At 48.2% G+C, this 17,673-nt stretch overlaps 2 protein-coding genes across 5 annotated transcripts in view; one reads left to right on the top strand and one right to left on the bottom strand.

The window, feature by feature from the left end:
- The window catches only part of CCN6 (cellular communication network factor 6), a 126,101-nt gene extending 109,923 nt beyond the window's left edge, over nucleotides 1–16,178 (bottom strand). The window contains exon 1 of the mRNA XM_051613583.1: nucleotides 16,033–16,178. Within this exon, the coding sequence (XP_051469543.1) occupies nucleotides 16,033–16,178 (146 nt within the window). The remainder of the gene's footprint in view (nucleotides 1–16,032) is intronic.
- Nucleotides 1–17,673, top strand: part of FYN (FYN proto-oncogene, Src family tyrosine kinase) — a 129,040-nt gene that overhangs the window by 58,035 nt on the left and 53,332 nt on the right. The gene's annotated exons all lie outside the window — the stretch shown is intronic.

Genomic DNA, 17,673 nt, shown 5'->3' on the forward strand with positions numbered 1-17,673 from the left:
GGAGGCAGAGGAGGTCATTAGTGACATGCCCCGACTGGAGAGGGGTGATCCTGAGAAAACCCTTCCAACCTGCAGAAAGGCAGCAGACCTGGAGCACTCTGTGGGCTCCTTTTGCTTTTCCCTCGAGGAGACTGTCAGTACACACCGTTCTGGCTGGTGCCAATCCATCACCCTCAGGAAAAAAAAGCCAGCAGAAGATTGTGTCCCTTCTTTCCCTTGGCCAAGCAGAGTGTTGGACTGGTGTTTTCTCTTCAGCCAGCATGTGCGGATTGCAGATGAAAAGTGGCTGGTTCTCCACTGGCAGAAGACTTCAGAGCCGATGGCCTGCGGGGTAGAAAACTGCAAATCAAAGCCTGGCTCTGTGAGAACACTTGTTCTTTTCTGCCATTAAAAAAACCCAAACAACCAGATGTTGTTACATCATTCAGAAAGATCTGGATTAGCTAGCAGATGTTTAAATGTAGATTGTTTAGCCTTCTGCAGAATGTCTTAAAGATCAGAAAAACTAACCAAGACCAGAATTTGGCAAAGATTTTGCCCAAACACATGAACTCTCCCATGCAGGGCTACCTGGGCAAGCCCTGCTGTAGCCCATCCTCTTTGGGGGTTTTCTCTCTGCAGCTGGGCTTTTCTGACAGCTGGGCATGTTGTGAGCTTGCACCTAAATCCTGTCCATCCACTGGGAAATACCAACAATTCTGTATCTGGGATTTAGTCGTAGGGCCAAAGATGAGCCCCAGACCAGCAGCATGAGCTCATGAGTCCATCAGATTTTGTGCTGACTCCTGTTCCTGCTGAAGAGGGTAGGATCTCTATCTAGTTTTCTTCCTGGCAGTAGTAATGATACTTTGAGCCTAGAAGTTGCTCAGTGTCCTTACAGATAGGCTGGTCTTTGTGTGTGGCAAAGCTGTGGCGGTGCTCACAGGTCAAGGGGTGTTATCACCAAGGGAAAAAAGTTTGTCAGCAGAGCTGGTAGTCAGATGGTTGTGTTTCAATTTCCCTTCAAAGATGCATCCCCTGAGACCAGCCTCATCTCCATGGCTGGCCTTAGTAAAAGAGCAGAGTTGCAGAGCAGCAAGAGGAAAGGGACAGCAGCAGCACGTTGCTTAGAATCACTGGATACTTTGGGTTGGAAGAAACTGCCAGATGTCATCTTGTCCAAACCCCCACTTGAAACAGGTCATATTAGGTCAGGTTGCTCAGGGTCTTCATACTCAAAATTCAACTGGGTGCCAAGGATGGAAGCTCTACAGTCTCTCTGGGCACCTGTTCCTCTGTCTGACCATCCTCAGTGAAAAGTGCTTCCTTGTTGCCTCTCAGGGTTGTTGCTCACTGTTGATCAGTGCAGACTTTGCCTCTTCTCTGTCTGTGAGAGAGGAGTCTTGGAGAAGACCCCAAAATCAGGGAATCTGCTTCTTGTGGCTCCAAGGAAACATGGTGTCACACAGATCCAGTAAACTTGTTAGTGGGGGTGGAAAACCCACAATCTGGTTCACAGAGGTTCTACTTGGGCGATATAGGTCATGTTCAAACTTGGAGAGTGTGGCTGCTTGACTTGGTTGGATCTCAAAGCTTGGGAGAAGGGTAGGGAACAAACTGGTGCTCCTGGAAACTGCCTGTTTCCCTGACTTGCTCAGAGTATAAGCTATTGAAAAAAACACACTTCCCATTGCTGGATTGTAAACATCCTGGAATTTCTTCAAGCCAATCTGAAGCTGAGTTCCTACCACTCCACGCTCTAGGATTTTGCCCTAGAACTTAATATAGTTTTCCTGGAGCCATTATAATAAGTAAACAGACTCTGCAAATTTTGCTTGTTTTCACAGCTGTTCTCTCCCCTCTTCCCACTTCAAACTCTTTACAAAATCTTATTTTGAGGTAGAGTAATCAGGAACCTTGGGCTTCTCATCTGTAAGGATCTCTGAAGGGTCCCTGACCCCACAGGAGGTTTGCCTGTGGCACTGCAAATTCCTAGAGAATTTCAAAGTCATTGCAAACGTTGTAAGACAGGGAAACAGTTTTGCCCAGTCTCTGTCCCTAAGCCACTGAATCCAAGAAGGGCTGGGTGTCAAGAGAATGTTTTGAATTTATCTTGACGTCGAAGCTGAGCTTAGAGGCTCAGTGGTTATTTATTCATCTTGTATCAAAGTCCTAGAAAAGGTCATGCAGCCTCCAGATCAAAAATTCATCGTGGCTTTAGGGGCTGATCAGAGAAGAACACCTGCGTGCTGGGAGGGAAACCTTGGCTGAACGTGAAACCCCCTCAGCTAGGCTGATGATACCTTTCTGAGCAGTGTGAGGAGGGGCCTCTTCTGATGGTCTTTCTGCAGAGCAGCCTCGTGGATGTCAGAGCAGACACTGGTGTGGCACTGCAGGTTTACCCTGCCTCGCACTGAGCACAGCATTCAGGTGGTCACGGAGTGGCCATCCCTCCCACATCCCAAACTGACATGGCTGCAAGGAGTCCCACAAATCATAGAATCACAGTGTCTGGGGTTGGAAGGGACCTTGAAAGCTCATCTAGTCCAGCCCCCCTGCAGTGCACAGGGACCTTTTTGACTAGATCAGGTTGCTCAGAGGCCTGACCTTGAGTCTTTCTAGGGATGGGGCAGCCACAGCTTCCCTGGGCAACCTGGGCCAGGCTCTCCCCACCCTCACACTCCAGAATTCCCTCCTCATGTCTCACCTCAATCTCCCCTCCTACAGTTTTCATCCATCCCCCCTTGTCCTCTCCCTCCCTGCCCTTGTCCCAAGCCCCTCCCCAGCTTTCCTGGAGCCCCTTCAGGCACTGGAAGGTGCTCTAAGGTCTCCCTGGAGCCTTCTCTTCTCCAGGCTGAACACCCCAACTCTCCCAGCCTGTCTCCAGAGCAGAGCTGCTCCAGCCCAGGGATCATCTTTGTGGCCTCCTCTGGACTCTCTCCAACAGCTCCATGTCTCTCCTGTGCTGGGGGCTCCAGAACTGGACACAGCTCTCCAGGTGGGGTCTCACCAGAGCAGAGCAGAGGGGACAATCCCCTCCCTTGACCTGCTGCCCACGCTGCTGGGGATGCAGAAGAAGCAGCACAGATGTAGGACAGAAAGCCTTTGGTTCATCTGTTTCAGTTTTTTCCCTAGTCAGACTGCTCTTTGCCAGTCCAGCCCCCCCTCAAAACTCTTGCCTTTCACAAGATTTTTTTATCTTTCCAAGCATGACTTGTCCTGTGCCTTTTGCCACCAGGCTCAGAGGAAGATCCAGCTGTGAAGTGAACAGAGGGGCTGCTGTATCATAACCCTGACCTGCACCTTCCTGCACCAGCTGTGCCACTGGGTGCTCATCCTTCTCCTGTAGATTTCCTCTTCCCAGGAAAGCTGTGAATGCTTCAGGCACAGGCCTTGAAGTTCAGTGCATCCCTCAGGGCCTGGAATTCCTCTGCTCTTTTCACTCTGAACTTAGGCAGGAGTTCCTCCACAAGTCTGGGGCTTTCTGTTGTTTCAGCTGCCATCTGAGATGCTGTGCTCCCCTCTGCCCACTTCTCTGTAGATCAGAAGCAACTGCACATCTTAAACAATGGTTCAGTTATTCCTAGTTGCTCAGCTCGATAGTGAAAAATTTGGATGTCAGCTGCTAAGACAGCATTTTGTACTTTGTTTTGGTGTTTGTTGTGGGTTTTTTTCCCATTAAGGACAGTCACATACATATTCTTTCTTTATTTAGACAAATAAATATTTAGCAGAAAGTGGTTGCTTTGATTTTTAGAAATTCTGTAAAAACAGATTTTCAGTAACTTATTCATAGTCAATGAGTTTGCCTTGGGAAGGTTGCTGTGCACTGTGCATTCCTGGGTGCCCTGGTTGTGTGACATGATTATTTACATCCTCGAGGTCTAGCAGAAATGCTATTGAATTTCCCTTGGTGATTCTTCTTCTTATGTCAGGTTTCTGGCAGAAAGCATTGCACAGCAAGTAGGCATTATCTGCAGAGAGCCTGGAATATGTGCCCTCACTGCAGAAATAACCCCCTGTATCTTCTATTACCTGTATTCTGCAATGCCCACAAGAGGCTCTGCTAGAATCATTAGCTGTTCTCTGTAATTAGGGATGACCTGGTGGATTTTGGTCCTATTTCTAGTAACTTTTCATTTTCCAGATTCATTAATTTGGGCAGTGAAGTGCCTCAAAATGTGCTTCTCTTGCATATCTTCATTATCTCTCCCCGTGGGCAGAAGATTGTCATGCATCCTTAGGAAAGAACATGTGTGGAAATGCTTGAGCATTTGAAAGTATCTCGGGATTTACCAAGGTTTGCTGGGCTCTGCTTGTAGCTCCTTCAGTTTTAGTCTGTTTCTTTTCTTCCAGTCCAGTTTGTGCACAAGATGCGCCTGTTGGTGCCACTGGGGTGGTGAGTGTTAAATCTGGCCTATAAGATTTCAAAGCTGCCCTTTTCCAGTGCCAGCCAGGTTGGGTTTGGGCTGCCTTCCTCAGAGATGAGAAGCATTTCACTTGTGGTGTTTACTAAGTCAGAAACCCTACACAGGGAGAATCAGGGAATGGTTTGGGTTGGAGGGACCTTCAGGATCATCCAGTCCCAACCCCCTGCATGGGCAGGGACACCTCCCAGCAGCCCAGGCTGCTCCAAGCCCCATCCAACCTGCCCTTCAACACTGCCAGGGATGGGGCAGCCACAGCTTCCCTGGGCAACCTGGGCCAGGCTCTCCCCACCCTCACATTCCAGAATTTCTTCCTCATGTCTCCCCTCAATCTCCCCTCCTCTAGTTTTCATCCATCCCCCCTTGTCCTCTCCCTCCCTGCCCTTGTCCCAAGCCCTCCCCAGCTTTCCTGGAGCCCCCAAGAAGGTTACATTTCAGTCTCCAACTGAAGGTATCTTTATGTCAGTCTCTGTCATTTTTCCAAGTGTTTTCCTACATCTCACTGTAATCCATTTGGTATAGCTTTTCTTCTTTTTTCTTTTTCTTTTTTTTTTCCCTCTTTTTTCTTTGCCCTGGGATTGAGGTGATCCAGTTATTAGAATTGCTCAGCAAAGGAGAGTTGGTTTGTGGGCCATGTGTCTGGATGTCCCTCTTGCTGTAGCCATTGGGATAGAAACAGGGAAGGACAGCTAAGGCAGCAAGTGGAGCAGAGCTCTTCACCTCCCAGCTTTCTTAGCAGGCTCAATGGCAGAGGTGTTTGCAGTGGGTCGTGATGTTACAGCAGCTTGAAGATCCATGATAGGATTTTTGCAAGTGGTAAAGTGGTTGTTTTCTTAAACCCAGATAACAAGCCCTCCACGTGTGCTGTTGAGGGCCAGGCCCCCTCCCGACGTTGCTTTAGGGAGTGTCACATCGGCTTTGCTCTTCTCTCTCTGGGAACTGGGGTGGTTTTTGTCAGTGTGCAGTTGATACCAAAACTCCAGTTCCACCACACTGGCCTGTCCTCATACCTTCTTTTTCCCTTCCTTCCCTCTAGAGAGCTGAATAAAAGCAGGGGTGTGCCAGGCTGCAGGGACCACTGCCATCCCGCCCGGAACGAGCTTTAGGTTCAGAGCAGCCTTGCCCTGGGCTGCACGTCCAGCTCTGACCACTTCATACTGAAGTGTAAGTGCAGCTTGGAGCAGGAAGGTCCCACCCAGCTGGTAGTAGGATCCTAGGGCATTGTAGGTGGGATCTCCAGGGAATTCAGCTGCTAGGAAGCATCCCCTCCTTAATGAGCTCATGCCAATGGAGCTCAGTAATGCATTCATGTTTGGGAGTTTTCTGCGGAGATTAAAATACAAGCATTTTGCCCTGACACCTGGCAAGTTTATGGTCCAAATCACAAAACCTTTTGAGCTGTTCAAGGGGTTAAACCAGAAATTTTAACGTGAACAAATCACGCCAGTTTCCCATGCCTTGATTTCAGAATTAGCCTGAAAACTTCTGGTTGAAGTCACGCCAAAAATTCCAGAACAGCAACAAAGCAAGGGGAAAGAAAAAAAAGAAACAAACCTCCCAGCAAACATCCAGCATGGAGAATATTGCCCAGCTTGGAGCTGCTTGTGCCAAGTTTATAATCAGGCAGCAAGAGGGTGTTAGTAGGTAATGCTCCTGACCCCCAGGTAATGAGCCCTGCAGGGACAGGAGGGCTCTGCTGGGCAAGATGGGCTGTGTGTAGGGCACGAATCATAGCTGGGATTAAAAGGAACAGAGAGCATGATTTCTGGGCATCAGATGTGGCTGTTTCTGTGGATGAGGCTCTTGCTCAATGAGCAGATGTTGTGGGGATAAATCCATCTCTAGGTGGAGTCTGAGGAGCAGGGAGGGATGCAGGTTCCCTGCCCCTAGCCTGCTGAGTTCTGCAGTGCAGACACCTGCTGCTTTACCTCTTGGGCTTTGCTGTGAGGAAATACAGGAGGGGGGAGTTAAAGTAATTCTCTCAACATGAATTCTGCCTCATCAATACTTCATGGATTTAATAGGTTTTAGAGCTACAATCATTTGGGAGATTATTTTATCAGCCAAGCACAGTGGAGGCTGCTGAAGCTGATGGGAGGACAGAATGCGTGTGTGTGTGATAGAGGATCTCATTATTATGGGAGTTGCTGAGGAGATTTCTCTGTGCCTTTTGCTGAACTTTATCTTGGGCACTGAGTTTCACCAGAGAGGGCAGTGAGAGGACAAGGGGGAATGGATGAAAACTGGAGGAGGGGAGATTGAGACATGAGAAGGAAATTCTGGAGTGTGAGGGTGGTGACACCCTGGCCCAGGTTGGAAGGGGGTTGGAACTGGATGATCCCTTCCAACCCAAACCATTCCATGATTCTGTGTTTCTAAGTTTTTTGCATCTATACAGGTTATATTCTCAATGACAGTTTGGTGTGGCTCTCGAGGCACAAGTGCCTGTTTCCACCTCATAGCATAAGCACATTGCTCTGGTTCTTTATCTCTCATTGCGTCTCCCTCTGGCTCACATGCTCATCTGGCACGAACATAATGAAACTGCATGTAAAGGAGCATGAGGAAGAGGAGAGATCTCATTGCAGATTACCAAAGCTGAATATTTTTGGGCACCGAGTTATTTATATGAATCAGTTTGCTAAGCTCAAAGATAAAAGAAAGCCTGGGAAGCAATCCAGAAAAACCAGGAAGAGAAACTAAAGGAGCTAGTGTGAAGCCCCTGCGTGAGCAGATGCTGTGAGAACACCTGCAGAGCTGTGCTCAGTGGTGGGGAGAGTCCTGTGTGACCCGGCACCCTCCAGCAGCCAGGGAGCAGGGCACAGCATCCTGCAGCAGTCCTAGCAGTGGGGGACAGGGGCTCCAGGGAGTCCCACTCAGGGAGAGGCAGCTCTTCCCAAGACTCGTGATCAGCGAAATCGCTGATGGGGATTTTTAGAACAAGAACCAGTGAGCTACAATTCCTGGGAAATTCATGTTGATGCTGAAGGTATCACTCTGGAAACCTCAGAGGTAAGAGAGGTTTATACAGCCTTCCATTAAATGGGGGTTTGTCCTTGTGCCCTTTACACCTGTTCTCCACCCACCTACAGGAATATATCCAATTTAGCAAGTCATATTGCTCCTATTCTTTTTAGGGAAGAGAAAAGAATGAAAGATTCAACTGTGTAAATGTCATTCCTGCCCAGCCCATTTAGTATTACTAGACAGGGAGAAGTCTGCTTTGAAATTTGCCCTCTAGCAAAAGCTTGAAAAGCCTTGAAGATTGTGTGCATCCTTGATCCTGGCAGACAACAGCAGCCATATAAAATCTACTTGCTCAGTCTGCTGGGATTTTCAGTGTTGTGCAGAGAATCCTGCCTTTCTAGTCTTGCAAGGTGGCATCTAATCCTGTGACAACCTTTCAGCCTGTATTGATTTACTGATACAACTTTTGTGGGGTTTTGTTGTTGTTTTTTAACTCAAACTCCATTTCTTACCTTGCATTTAATTTTTTGCAAATCATGATACTGAAGCAAGTGGCTTTACAGGCAGAAGAAGCAAAATAGAAACAGCATGAGACTTCTTAGATTCTTTGTAAAATTATTACTTAAAAATATGCATGGGTATTAGTTGTGATCTGAAATGTTAATTACTTTGGTCCCTGATTAACCAACCTTCCCATTCATGCAGTTAGGATGCTAGTTAAAAAGAAGACCTGTGGGAAGAAACTTTGACTGTACACTTTGGAAACAGGATTTCAGGTCATTTCTTGTCCTGTTTTAGTTAAAAGTTTGGGGTATTTTCGGTGGGAACTTAGACCAAATGATAGTACAGTACACTTAGAGCTAGTGGTTGCATGGGTGCCCCAGCACCCCTTGCTGTGGTGGTTGCTGGGTCTGGTTAGCTGTAACTAATCATCAGCTTAGGACAGTCCTCGTTTTCCTGTGGTGTTTGTTGGTTGTGCATGACAATTTTTGTTCATTTTCCCCCCCTCTGCTAACTCTGCAGCATCAGGGCATTAGTCTCTCTCTGCATGACATTTACTATCAAGCATCATCCCCTTCCCCCTCATTTCTTTCCATTTACATCCTTTGATGAGAGATATTTAGGCCACTCCGTGCCCTTATTCCTGTAAGACAGAGGCCGATGGAAAATCCATTACCTGAGTCTCCAAATACGTCTGCAGACAGAGAGTGAGCACAGAGACTGGCAGCTGAGAGAAGCTGTAGCCTTCTTGTTTTCTACCATGAAGATTATGCCAAATGTGTCAAAACACAGAGAAGCAAACCAGGAAATGAATGAAGTAGCTTTTCTGGGGAGCTGGGAAGACTACTCAGCATGCACAGTCCTATGTTTAAGATCTTCTGTACGACCATTTTGGTATCTGCCTTTGCAGCAGCCCAAGGTCATTCCATTTGCTTTTTAAAATGCTTTGCTCTTGAGTTTTGCCCCCTGACTGACTGTAATTACACAGGAGGCTTAGTTTGAGTCTAACCACCAGCTTTCCTGTGTGTCATTAGATGTTTCTGGGGGATTAGCATGCACAGTTGTAAATGACAGCATAGATCCTCGTTTTCTTTTTTAGATGAGACTGTTTATAAGCCAAGTGTTTTAGAAGAGAGAGAGGGAGAGCCCGTTACTCAAAGCTGACAAGGCAGAAGGACAGTTTGTTGTTGTTGGCAATGGTTTGAAACTGAAAGAGAGGAGATTGAGGTGAGACATCAGGAAGAAATTCTTCCCCATGAGGGCAGGAAGGCACTGGCCCAGGTTGCCCAGGGAAGCTGTGGCTGCCCCATCCCTGGCAGTGTTGAAGGGCAGGTTGGATGGGGCTTGGAGCAGCCTGGGCTGGTGGGAGGTGTCCCTGCCCATGCAGGGGGTTGGGACTGGATGGTCTTGAAGGTCCCTTCCAACCATAACCCTTCTATGATTCTATGGCAGCTTGTGTGGAATTAAGGGGCTGTTGCAGCCGCCCTGTGCTCACCCCAAGGACGTACGAGCAGGCTGAAGACAGGGGCTGCTCTGCTAGTTTCAAGCAGAGCTCTTGCATGTTAGTACTGAAGTATTGATCATTTCTGTGTTAGTGTGGTATGTGCCTTCCACATCTGTGTCCCCCTCTGCGTGGCTGGTAGATGTTCTCCACAAACAGTTATCTGCAGAAACCCATCTGGCCAGGTCTGTGGAACGTGCCATCGACTGGTACCAGCAGCAGTGGATCTGGCACGTGCTGTGGCTCCTGTCTTGCTCTGAGCAGTTTCACGTAGCTTCTGCTCTGCAGGAGATGTGGCACCTTTCATCTGACACCTCCTGCAGCTGTGTGCAGAACCACTGCTGTCCCTGCTGCACGGCAGGCAGCCCACCTGGAGACATTTTGGAGGGTGGGATGTTGGGCAGAGCTGGGAGAAAGGAGCTCTGTTTCCAGGCACAGAGACCTGCTGCTCCCTGTGCATGGCTGGGGATCTTTGGGAGGAGCTCACACTCACATCAGAGTTGGTACTTTGCTTTTCCCATCAAGTTTCACCAATGCTTTTATGCGTGTGTGATCTGGGTGAATATATCTGAGATAGGAGTTTTTAATTTTGTGGGAAACACAGACCAGTTCCTCTGGTGTTGCAAGACCCCTCTTACAGCACCTTTAAGTTTCCAGAAATAAAAAGAAAATCAAGTTTTTCCTTTGAGGCCAACATTAGAGACATCACTGAACATCATGTGCATTGCAGGAGACCTCTAGTTGCTGTATTAAATATTTTTGTTGCTTAGCATCAGAAGTTTCTGTTGCTGCATTAAATACTTCCTAGTCATGCTTCTGATTAAACAAATAAAAACCTCCTAAGCCTTGACTTTTAACCACCCCTTTCTTCTCTAAAATAACTGCCTCAATACTATGGGAGACCAGTACCCCCCCAGGCCACCATCCTGCTTCAGCTTGAGTGTTGCTGTGTAGAGAATTTTGGTGTCAAATGGTCACTGCTATTTCACTTCCACTGTAACCAGCAATTCTCGTGGTATGTTTTTCCTAGAATATTTCCTCTCTTTTTTAACCTCCCCGTGAGTTTAGTCAATGTCTTGCTATCTTCCTTTTTTGATCTCTTACATCTGGGATAAATTCCAGGAGCTTTAAGGTGTAGCTCTAGGCGTTGCTGCATTGGAGATGCCACCCAGACATGAGCTTTCCTTATTTAAAACAAGAAATGGGGGGGTGTTGATGTATCTATAAAAATATGTAACTCTGTTCAGTTCCACAGTGGAGGAGGAAGACACCCACAGGCACATCTGGCAATTAATTGTAGTTTCTTCAGGTTGATAACCAGCTCCAGTAGAAATCTGTTCCTTGACAGACAGTTCTTTAATGACACAGAACAGGGAGAGCAGCAAATGTAATATGCTCTGCAAGTCAGGGTTGGTTGAAGCATGAGGAAGCTGTGGAAGTCTGAAAGAAATCCCCTTGGAGCTGGCACTGTCTGCTCACCACGAGCCCTTCCCTGTATCTAACCAGTTTGAATCCAGGTCATCTGTCCTAGGCTCATCTGTGTCAGTGGTGGAGTGTGAAGAGAGGGGTTTTTTTTCTCTTCTTTTTCTTTTTAAACCCAAAACACGAGTAAAATACCAAGCCGGGCTGTAGCTTCACACACCCAGCATTCTCCAGTTTAACTTTCTGTGATTTACAGGAGCAGTTCCTTGTGATAATGGGTAGTTTTCCTGCAAGGAAAACTTAGAAAGGTCTAAGCCATCCAAAACCATTCATTAGATTTTATAGATGTTCCTCATCTTATGATTAAACAAAAGCTTGAAAAATAGGATTCTTCAGTGGGCCCCAGTTAAACCTTTTTGCAAAAGCTGTTAAAGTGTCAGGTACAGCTCACAAATGCCAGAGGCTGAGGCTGCAGATTATTTAAATCTGTATGGCATCATCAGTGGATCATTTACAAACCCTGCTAATTATGTAAATGTATTCAGTAACCAGGAGAAGGCTTGTGTCTGTGAGAAATCATAATTTTGTGTGCTGGAAGTCATCTCACCTGCATTATGGTTGTTCTGGGTGGGAAACTGTGTCTGACTGTGACTGGGAGCTACTCCAGGGAGCTCATCCTCAAATCACTGCAACTGTGATTTACAGGAACAGCCTCATGAAGCTTCTTGAACCTTTCAGAACTTCCTGCTTCTTTGTTGGTCTTTCCAGATCCAAGGTAATTGTAGTGACTTCTTAACAATTAGATTAGGCACAGGCAATTTCCTTGTAAAATTGCCTGAGCAGGTCCTTTGGTAAAGGGTAATAAGCTTGTTGTGGCTCAGGGGCGTTTGGCAGGATAATTAAACTGGACTTCAGGGCTGCAAGTAGATCTGCAGTTAAACTCCACAGATCTGCCCAGGCGCTTGGTTGGGTGTCTGTGTACATGGGCTCTCATGGCCTTATGTGTATTATATTTATGGTTTGGATAACTGGGATATGGATAATTTGCTCCGGAAAATCATGTTTTTTCAGGAAACGAATCGGTAAAATTCCCGTGTCTCCTACCCCACAAATGCACCAACATTAGGTGGGTTCACAGGGGGTTCCTGCCTTCTCTTTCTTAGGTGCTTATTTTAAAACTATGTTAGCCCCTGAACATCCTGGGGGGGTTAATACAGAGGAAAGACAGGACAATCAAAGATTTCCCACGGGTTGGACACCGCTTTGGCGAGGATCTTCCCAGGATTGTACCAGCCCCGCCACCACTCTGCCGTGCAGGGCCTGGCTTGGTTGCTCTGTGCAGAGCAGCCCAGATCAACCGCCTGCCCCCTCGCTGCCCAGGCCTGGAGCCCCTGCAGCCATGGCCACAAACACAGATGCACCTTTCAGCATCACTTCTTGGGCTTTTTCCTCTTCACGCAGCGGAGAGGAGGCAGCGTGTCCCTGCCCACACACAGGCAGAGCCTTAACGTTCCCCGTCGATCGCCTGATCGCTGAAAAACACCCATGGGTAATTAGTGCTGTATACGTAGGTAATTGATTTAAAATTAGATGCCACTGGTGCTTGGGAAAGGTCATACTAGGTTTTGCTGTGGCTTTGAGAAAGGCCCCGTTGAAAGGTCTGAGGAGGGAGATTGTTTCTTGGCGAGCAGCCTGCGACACAAGGGGAGCAGAGTGCGCAGCCCTCACGAAGCGTGCTGTAAGTTTTAGTGCTGTGTTTCCACCTAGATCGTGGGGTTTCTGTGCTGGCTTCAGGAAAGCAGCCCTTCCCTTGCCAGGAGGTGGGGGCACCTTCTTGTGCACAGCAAAAGGAGCTGCTGTGCCAGGGGTCTTGTGGGTGAGGTAGGTGCATCACCTCTGGCTCCCTAGTCCACCACCCTCGTTATCAGAGGATTCTGCCTCGGAGGCAGACAGATGACTTCATGTTTTCATTCATTAATGATTTATCAGACAGCTCCTCCCCTCAAGGCTCTTCTGTTCTATTCCCAGCCCACACAGAAGCAGCAGGCAGTGGCAGCCAGCTGGCACAGTCTCTGCAGTGCAGGCTGCCAGCCCCCTGCCCTGCTCCCCATCCTGCACAGCCGCTCCGCTCACCTGCCCGCTCCTCCCTCTCCTGGACTGCACCAGGGCCACCCAATCTCCATGTGTCCTGTTCTCCTACATGGTTGTTTAAGTGGGTTTTTACTATCTTTTTTTTAAATCTTCTTTTTTTTAATTGCTTTCAAAAGAGGGAGGGAGATGAGGTGCCCCCACTTGCAGCACTGCAACGCTTTTGCTTTTGTTATGGAAAGAGTGGCCTCTTCCAAAGCACAGCAGCTTGTGGTGAGAGGGTGTGCTAAGCAGGGACTTACATGTTAGTACCAGGAAGAATTAGTAGAGAAGGGGAAAAACATGGACCTGTTGGAAAGGGTCCAGAGAAGGGCCACAAAAATGATCCTTGGGCTGGAGCAGCTCTGCTCTGGAGACAGGCTGGGAGAGTTGGGGTGTTCAGCCTGGAGAAGAGAAGGCTCCAGGGAGACCTTAGAGCACCTTCCAGTGCCTGAAGGGGCTCCAGGAAAGCTGGGGAGGGGCTTGGGACAAGGGCAGGGAGGGAGAGGACAAGGGGGAATGGATGAAAACTGGAGGAGGGGAGATTGAGGTGAGACATGAGGAGGGAATTCTGGAGTATGAGGGTGGTGAGAGCCTGGCCCAGGTTGCCCAGGGAAGCTGTGGCTGCCCCATCCCTGGCAGTGTTGAAGGGCAGGTTGGATGGGGCTTGGAGCAACCTGGGCTGGTGGGAGGTGTCCCTTCCCAAGCAGGGGGTTGGGACTGGATGGTCTTGAAGGTCCCTTCCAACCCAAACCAGGCTGTGATTCTAAGAGAGAGTGCTGAGGAGAAAATGAGTGAGCTGTGTCTGTGAGCAGGAAAGTGTGGGTTGGCTTCAATTTCAGGTTTTGCTATCAGGTGCTTGGCACAACAGCTCTTTTGAAATCCTTCTCCAGTTGTCTGTGTGAGAGAGTGATTTTATCACATCACTAAAGATTAACTATTCTTGTTCTCTGTTCTGCTCCCAGAAATCAGGCATGCTTTGAGGTGTGGGAAAGGGAGCTCAAATGAAATCTCATGGTGAAAGGAGAAAAGTCCAGAGTTGTTTACCACTCTCCAGCTCATCCACTGCAGGCAGGTTGTGACCAAGTACAACAGGGGAGCAAGGGCTGTAGGACAGGAGGAAAAAGGTATAAGGTAGACAAGAAGAAATAAATGAAACTCTCTTGAGTAATTTATACATGAATGTGTAAGTCCTGAGTGCTTAATCTACTGTTGGCAAGTGGTGACTGATAACTGATTTTCTCTTTTCCTGATCCCCCATCCTTCCAGCATCTTCATAAAGAGCATGTGACAGGAATAAAGAGATTGCATTAATTCAGCAGGTTACAATGGAAGTTAGGGATTAAAAGTGCTCAGCAGAGAGAAACTGTTCCTAGAAGGCCAGAAATGCATTTTTCACTAAATCAGTGCAAAGACTCTGGGCTCCCATCGAGCAGCCTCCTTGCTCCTACAGCTCAAGGGCAGCCAGAGCCAGACACTGAGCAAGCTCAGGGTTTGGAGGAAGCCTGGATCTAAACCCAGACCTGATGATCTTTGTTCTAGGTCTCTGAGCTGGAGCTTTGTGCTGCTGTTTTAAGGTGAGAGCTTGGAGGAGAAGGGAGGCTCAGGCCGGCACACATAGTGGTGTCACTGTTCTGCTGAGAGCTGCAAGACTAATCAATTTGGATGCCTTGGGCTTTGGAGGGGAGAGTGGTGGGGAAGAACAGTGGGTGCTTGTGTGCTTTGGACAGCCTGATGTCTGGAAAACCAGTGTCAGCTCCGAGGGAGCAGGGACTCTTGCTGCTCCTCCATGTCCTCCCTGTTGCAGCCAGACCTGGCTCCAGGGCTTCCACAGGGTGAGTGTGAGGCCATGGCAGGGCTGGGGTCATGCAGGCCCAGAAGAGAGGTCTTTATATAGTGACCCAGGTCAGAGCAGAGGGAAAACCAAGAAGAGACTGTGAGTAACTGATTTCAAGGGGTAGTTTGTGGTCAGAACAGGGACTTGGGACATGGATTGTGCAGGCCCCCACACCAAGGATACAGCTCATCAGTTGCTACAAAACTGGTCCAGGATGGCAGCAGAGCTGGAGAAAGCACTGCCATACTTTAGCAGGTGTGTCAAAACTTCTTCCAGCTCACTTGGTAAGTCCTGTCAATCCTGGACTGCCTGTCACCAAAGCTAAGGGCCTGTTTACCCAGGGAGGTTGCCATCAGTAAAGCCAAGTGTGAATTTGCAGCACCTGACTACTTCAAACCAGTTCCCTGCATGTGGAGTATGTCACCTCCTGCAGAGCATGTGCAAGTGTGCAAGAAGCTGCTGTAGCATAAAGAGTGTGCACTGGATTTCCAGCTCGTGCTGACTGCCTGAGGTAAACCACAGGTTACCAAGCAGTTGTTTGTTTTTTTTTCTTGCATCCTGTCTCTGAGCTTTGCCACTTGGATGAGAGCACAGGTTCTAAAACTGCAGGAATTTGAACCACACAATTTCCTTGCAAAATGTCTCCCTGGTTTTTGTTGTGTTGCTGAATTGTTGCATTTGTCTCTGGTTTCTAAGAGGAGGGAAAGGACATTAATAGCACAGCAGGTCCAAGTATGACTTGACAGAATCACACATCTCTGTGGTTAGAAAGGGCCTCTGGAGATCATCTAGTCCAAACCCCCTGCTCAAAGCAGGGTCAGTTTACATTTGGTGTGTCAGAGCTGTGTCCAGCTGGGTTTTGAGCATCTCCAGCAGTGGAGACTCCACAGCCTCTCTGGGCAGCGTGTTCCAGTGCTCAACACCCTCACAGTGAAGTTCTTATCCTTAAATAGCATTTCCTGGGTTTCGGTTTGTTCCCTCTGCCCCTTGTCCTGCCACTAAGCACCACTGAGAGGTTTTGCCTTGTCTTCTCTGCTGCCTCACATCAGGTGTTTATGCACATGAGTAAGATCCCCCTGAGCCTTCCTTCCCCGTGCTGAGCAGTCCCAGCTCTCTCAGCCTTTCTTCACAAGAGAGCTGCTCCTAACTCTTCACCATCTTCGCAGCCCTTTGCTGGACCTGCTTGAGTAAGCCCATATCTCTTCAGCACTGGGGAGCTCTGAAATGTCGGGGATCCCCAGATTGGGCCCAAGAGTCCAGCTGTGTCTCACCAGTGCTGTGTAGCAGACACCTTCCTCATCCTGCTGGAAGTGCTGTTTCTAACGCAGGCCAGGGCACTGATGGCCTTCTTTGCCATAGGGGAGCGTTGCTGGCTCATGTTCAGGTCCACTGGGACACTCAGGTTTTCACTCAGCATGTACCCTCCAGCATGGGGGTTGTTCCTTCCCAAGCACAGGGCTTTTGCATTTCTCTTTGTTGAACTTCATAAGGCTCCAGTTGGCTCATTTCTCCAGCCTGTCAAGGTGCCTGTGAACGGCAGCAAAACCATCTGGTGTATCAACTGCTCCTCCCAGACTTTCTAAGACTGCACTGTCTGCTCTCATGCAGATCCTGAATTAAGAGGTTAAACAGTACTGAGGTCAGGAGTACACCACTGATGCCCCGTTCAGCATTTCTCCCCGAGTCTTTTTGCTGCTGTGAAAACCCTTCTTGCTGCTTTTGACAGCTCTCCCCGGGTTCAACTCCAGGTGGACTTTGGGTTTTCTAACCCTATCTGACCCTGCTTCCATCCTTGTACACTTTCATTTCATGTTTCAGTTTAGCCAGGAGTTCCTTGTTCATCCCTATGGGCCCCTTGTTGCCTGTGTTGACTCCTTGCATACAAGAGGTGAGCCTTGAACATCAACTAGTTCTCCTGGACCTCTTTTTTCTCCAGGACTATATCCCATGATAAGCAGATCCCTGCAGAGACCAAAGTCTGCTCTGTTGAAGTCCAGGGTTGTGACCCCAGTTTTTGGAAAAAAAGAACATCCACCACCTCCTGGTCAGTGCAGCCCGTGCCCTGCACATCCCTGGTCCGTGTCTGTAGGTGCAAGGTCCAGCTCAGCATTTCCCACCATCAGCCCTTCTGTCACCCCTGTGAAGAAGTGACCGTCAGTGCTCTTCAGGAATCTCCTGGGTTGCTGGAGCCCTGCTGATTCAGGTTGCCATTTTCAGCTTTTTCTCCTGCTTAAGGGACCTGTGGCTCCTGTTCCCACCTGCAACCTGTTCAGTCGCTTGACATGGTTAAACTTTTGAACCCCATCCTGCAACTTTGTCCTGTGGAAAGCAGTTTGCAAAGGAAGACTTAACTTGTACCAAAGTAAACCATGTAACCCACCCAATGTGCTGGGTTTTATTTCCTCCCCTTTTCTCACGCTTAGATGTAAAATAAGCATTATACTGTAGGAACCAGGCACAGGCTAATTTGCCTCATTTGAATGTGAAAAGGAGCCCACATCCTTCCTGTGCCCTGCAAAGAATGCAAAAAGACTTCGCCGAGAAAACAGATGTACTAAGATGTATCACTTGCTGGGGGCAGGGGCAGCCCAGGCAAAGCACTGCTGAGCTTGCAAGAAAGTTGGGGCTGTTTTCTTTCACTCGGATTTATGCTCCTGGCATCTGAAAAACTGCTCTGAGAAAAGTGTATGTACAAAAGAGAACATGTAGCCTCATTCTTCCCGCTGAAGAAAATCTTCACTGGAGATGGTTAAGTACCCAAATGCAAACAAAAAGCAGAAGCTCCAGCCCAGCCTGAGGCAAATCTGCGTTTCAGAGTCAATATTGTCTTGCCAGAAGAGCACACTGCTTGCATCACAAACAACACAAACATAACTTTTTGAATTATGCCTTGATTTTATTTATTTTTTGAA

The sequence above is a fragment of the Apus apus genome, chromosome 3, assembly GCF_020740795.1.
Source record: "Apus apus isolate bApuApu2 chromosome 3, bApuApu2.pri.cur, whole genome shotgun sequence".
NCBI classification, from domain to species: Eukaryota; Metazoa; Chordata; class Aves; order Apodiformes; family Apodidae; genus Apus; species Apus apus.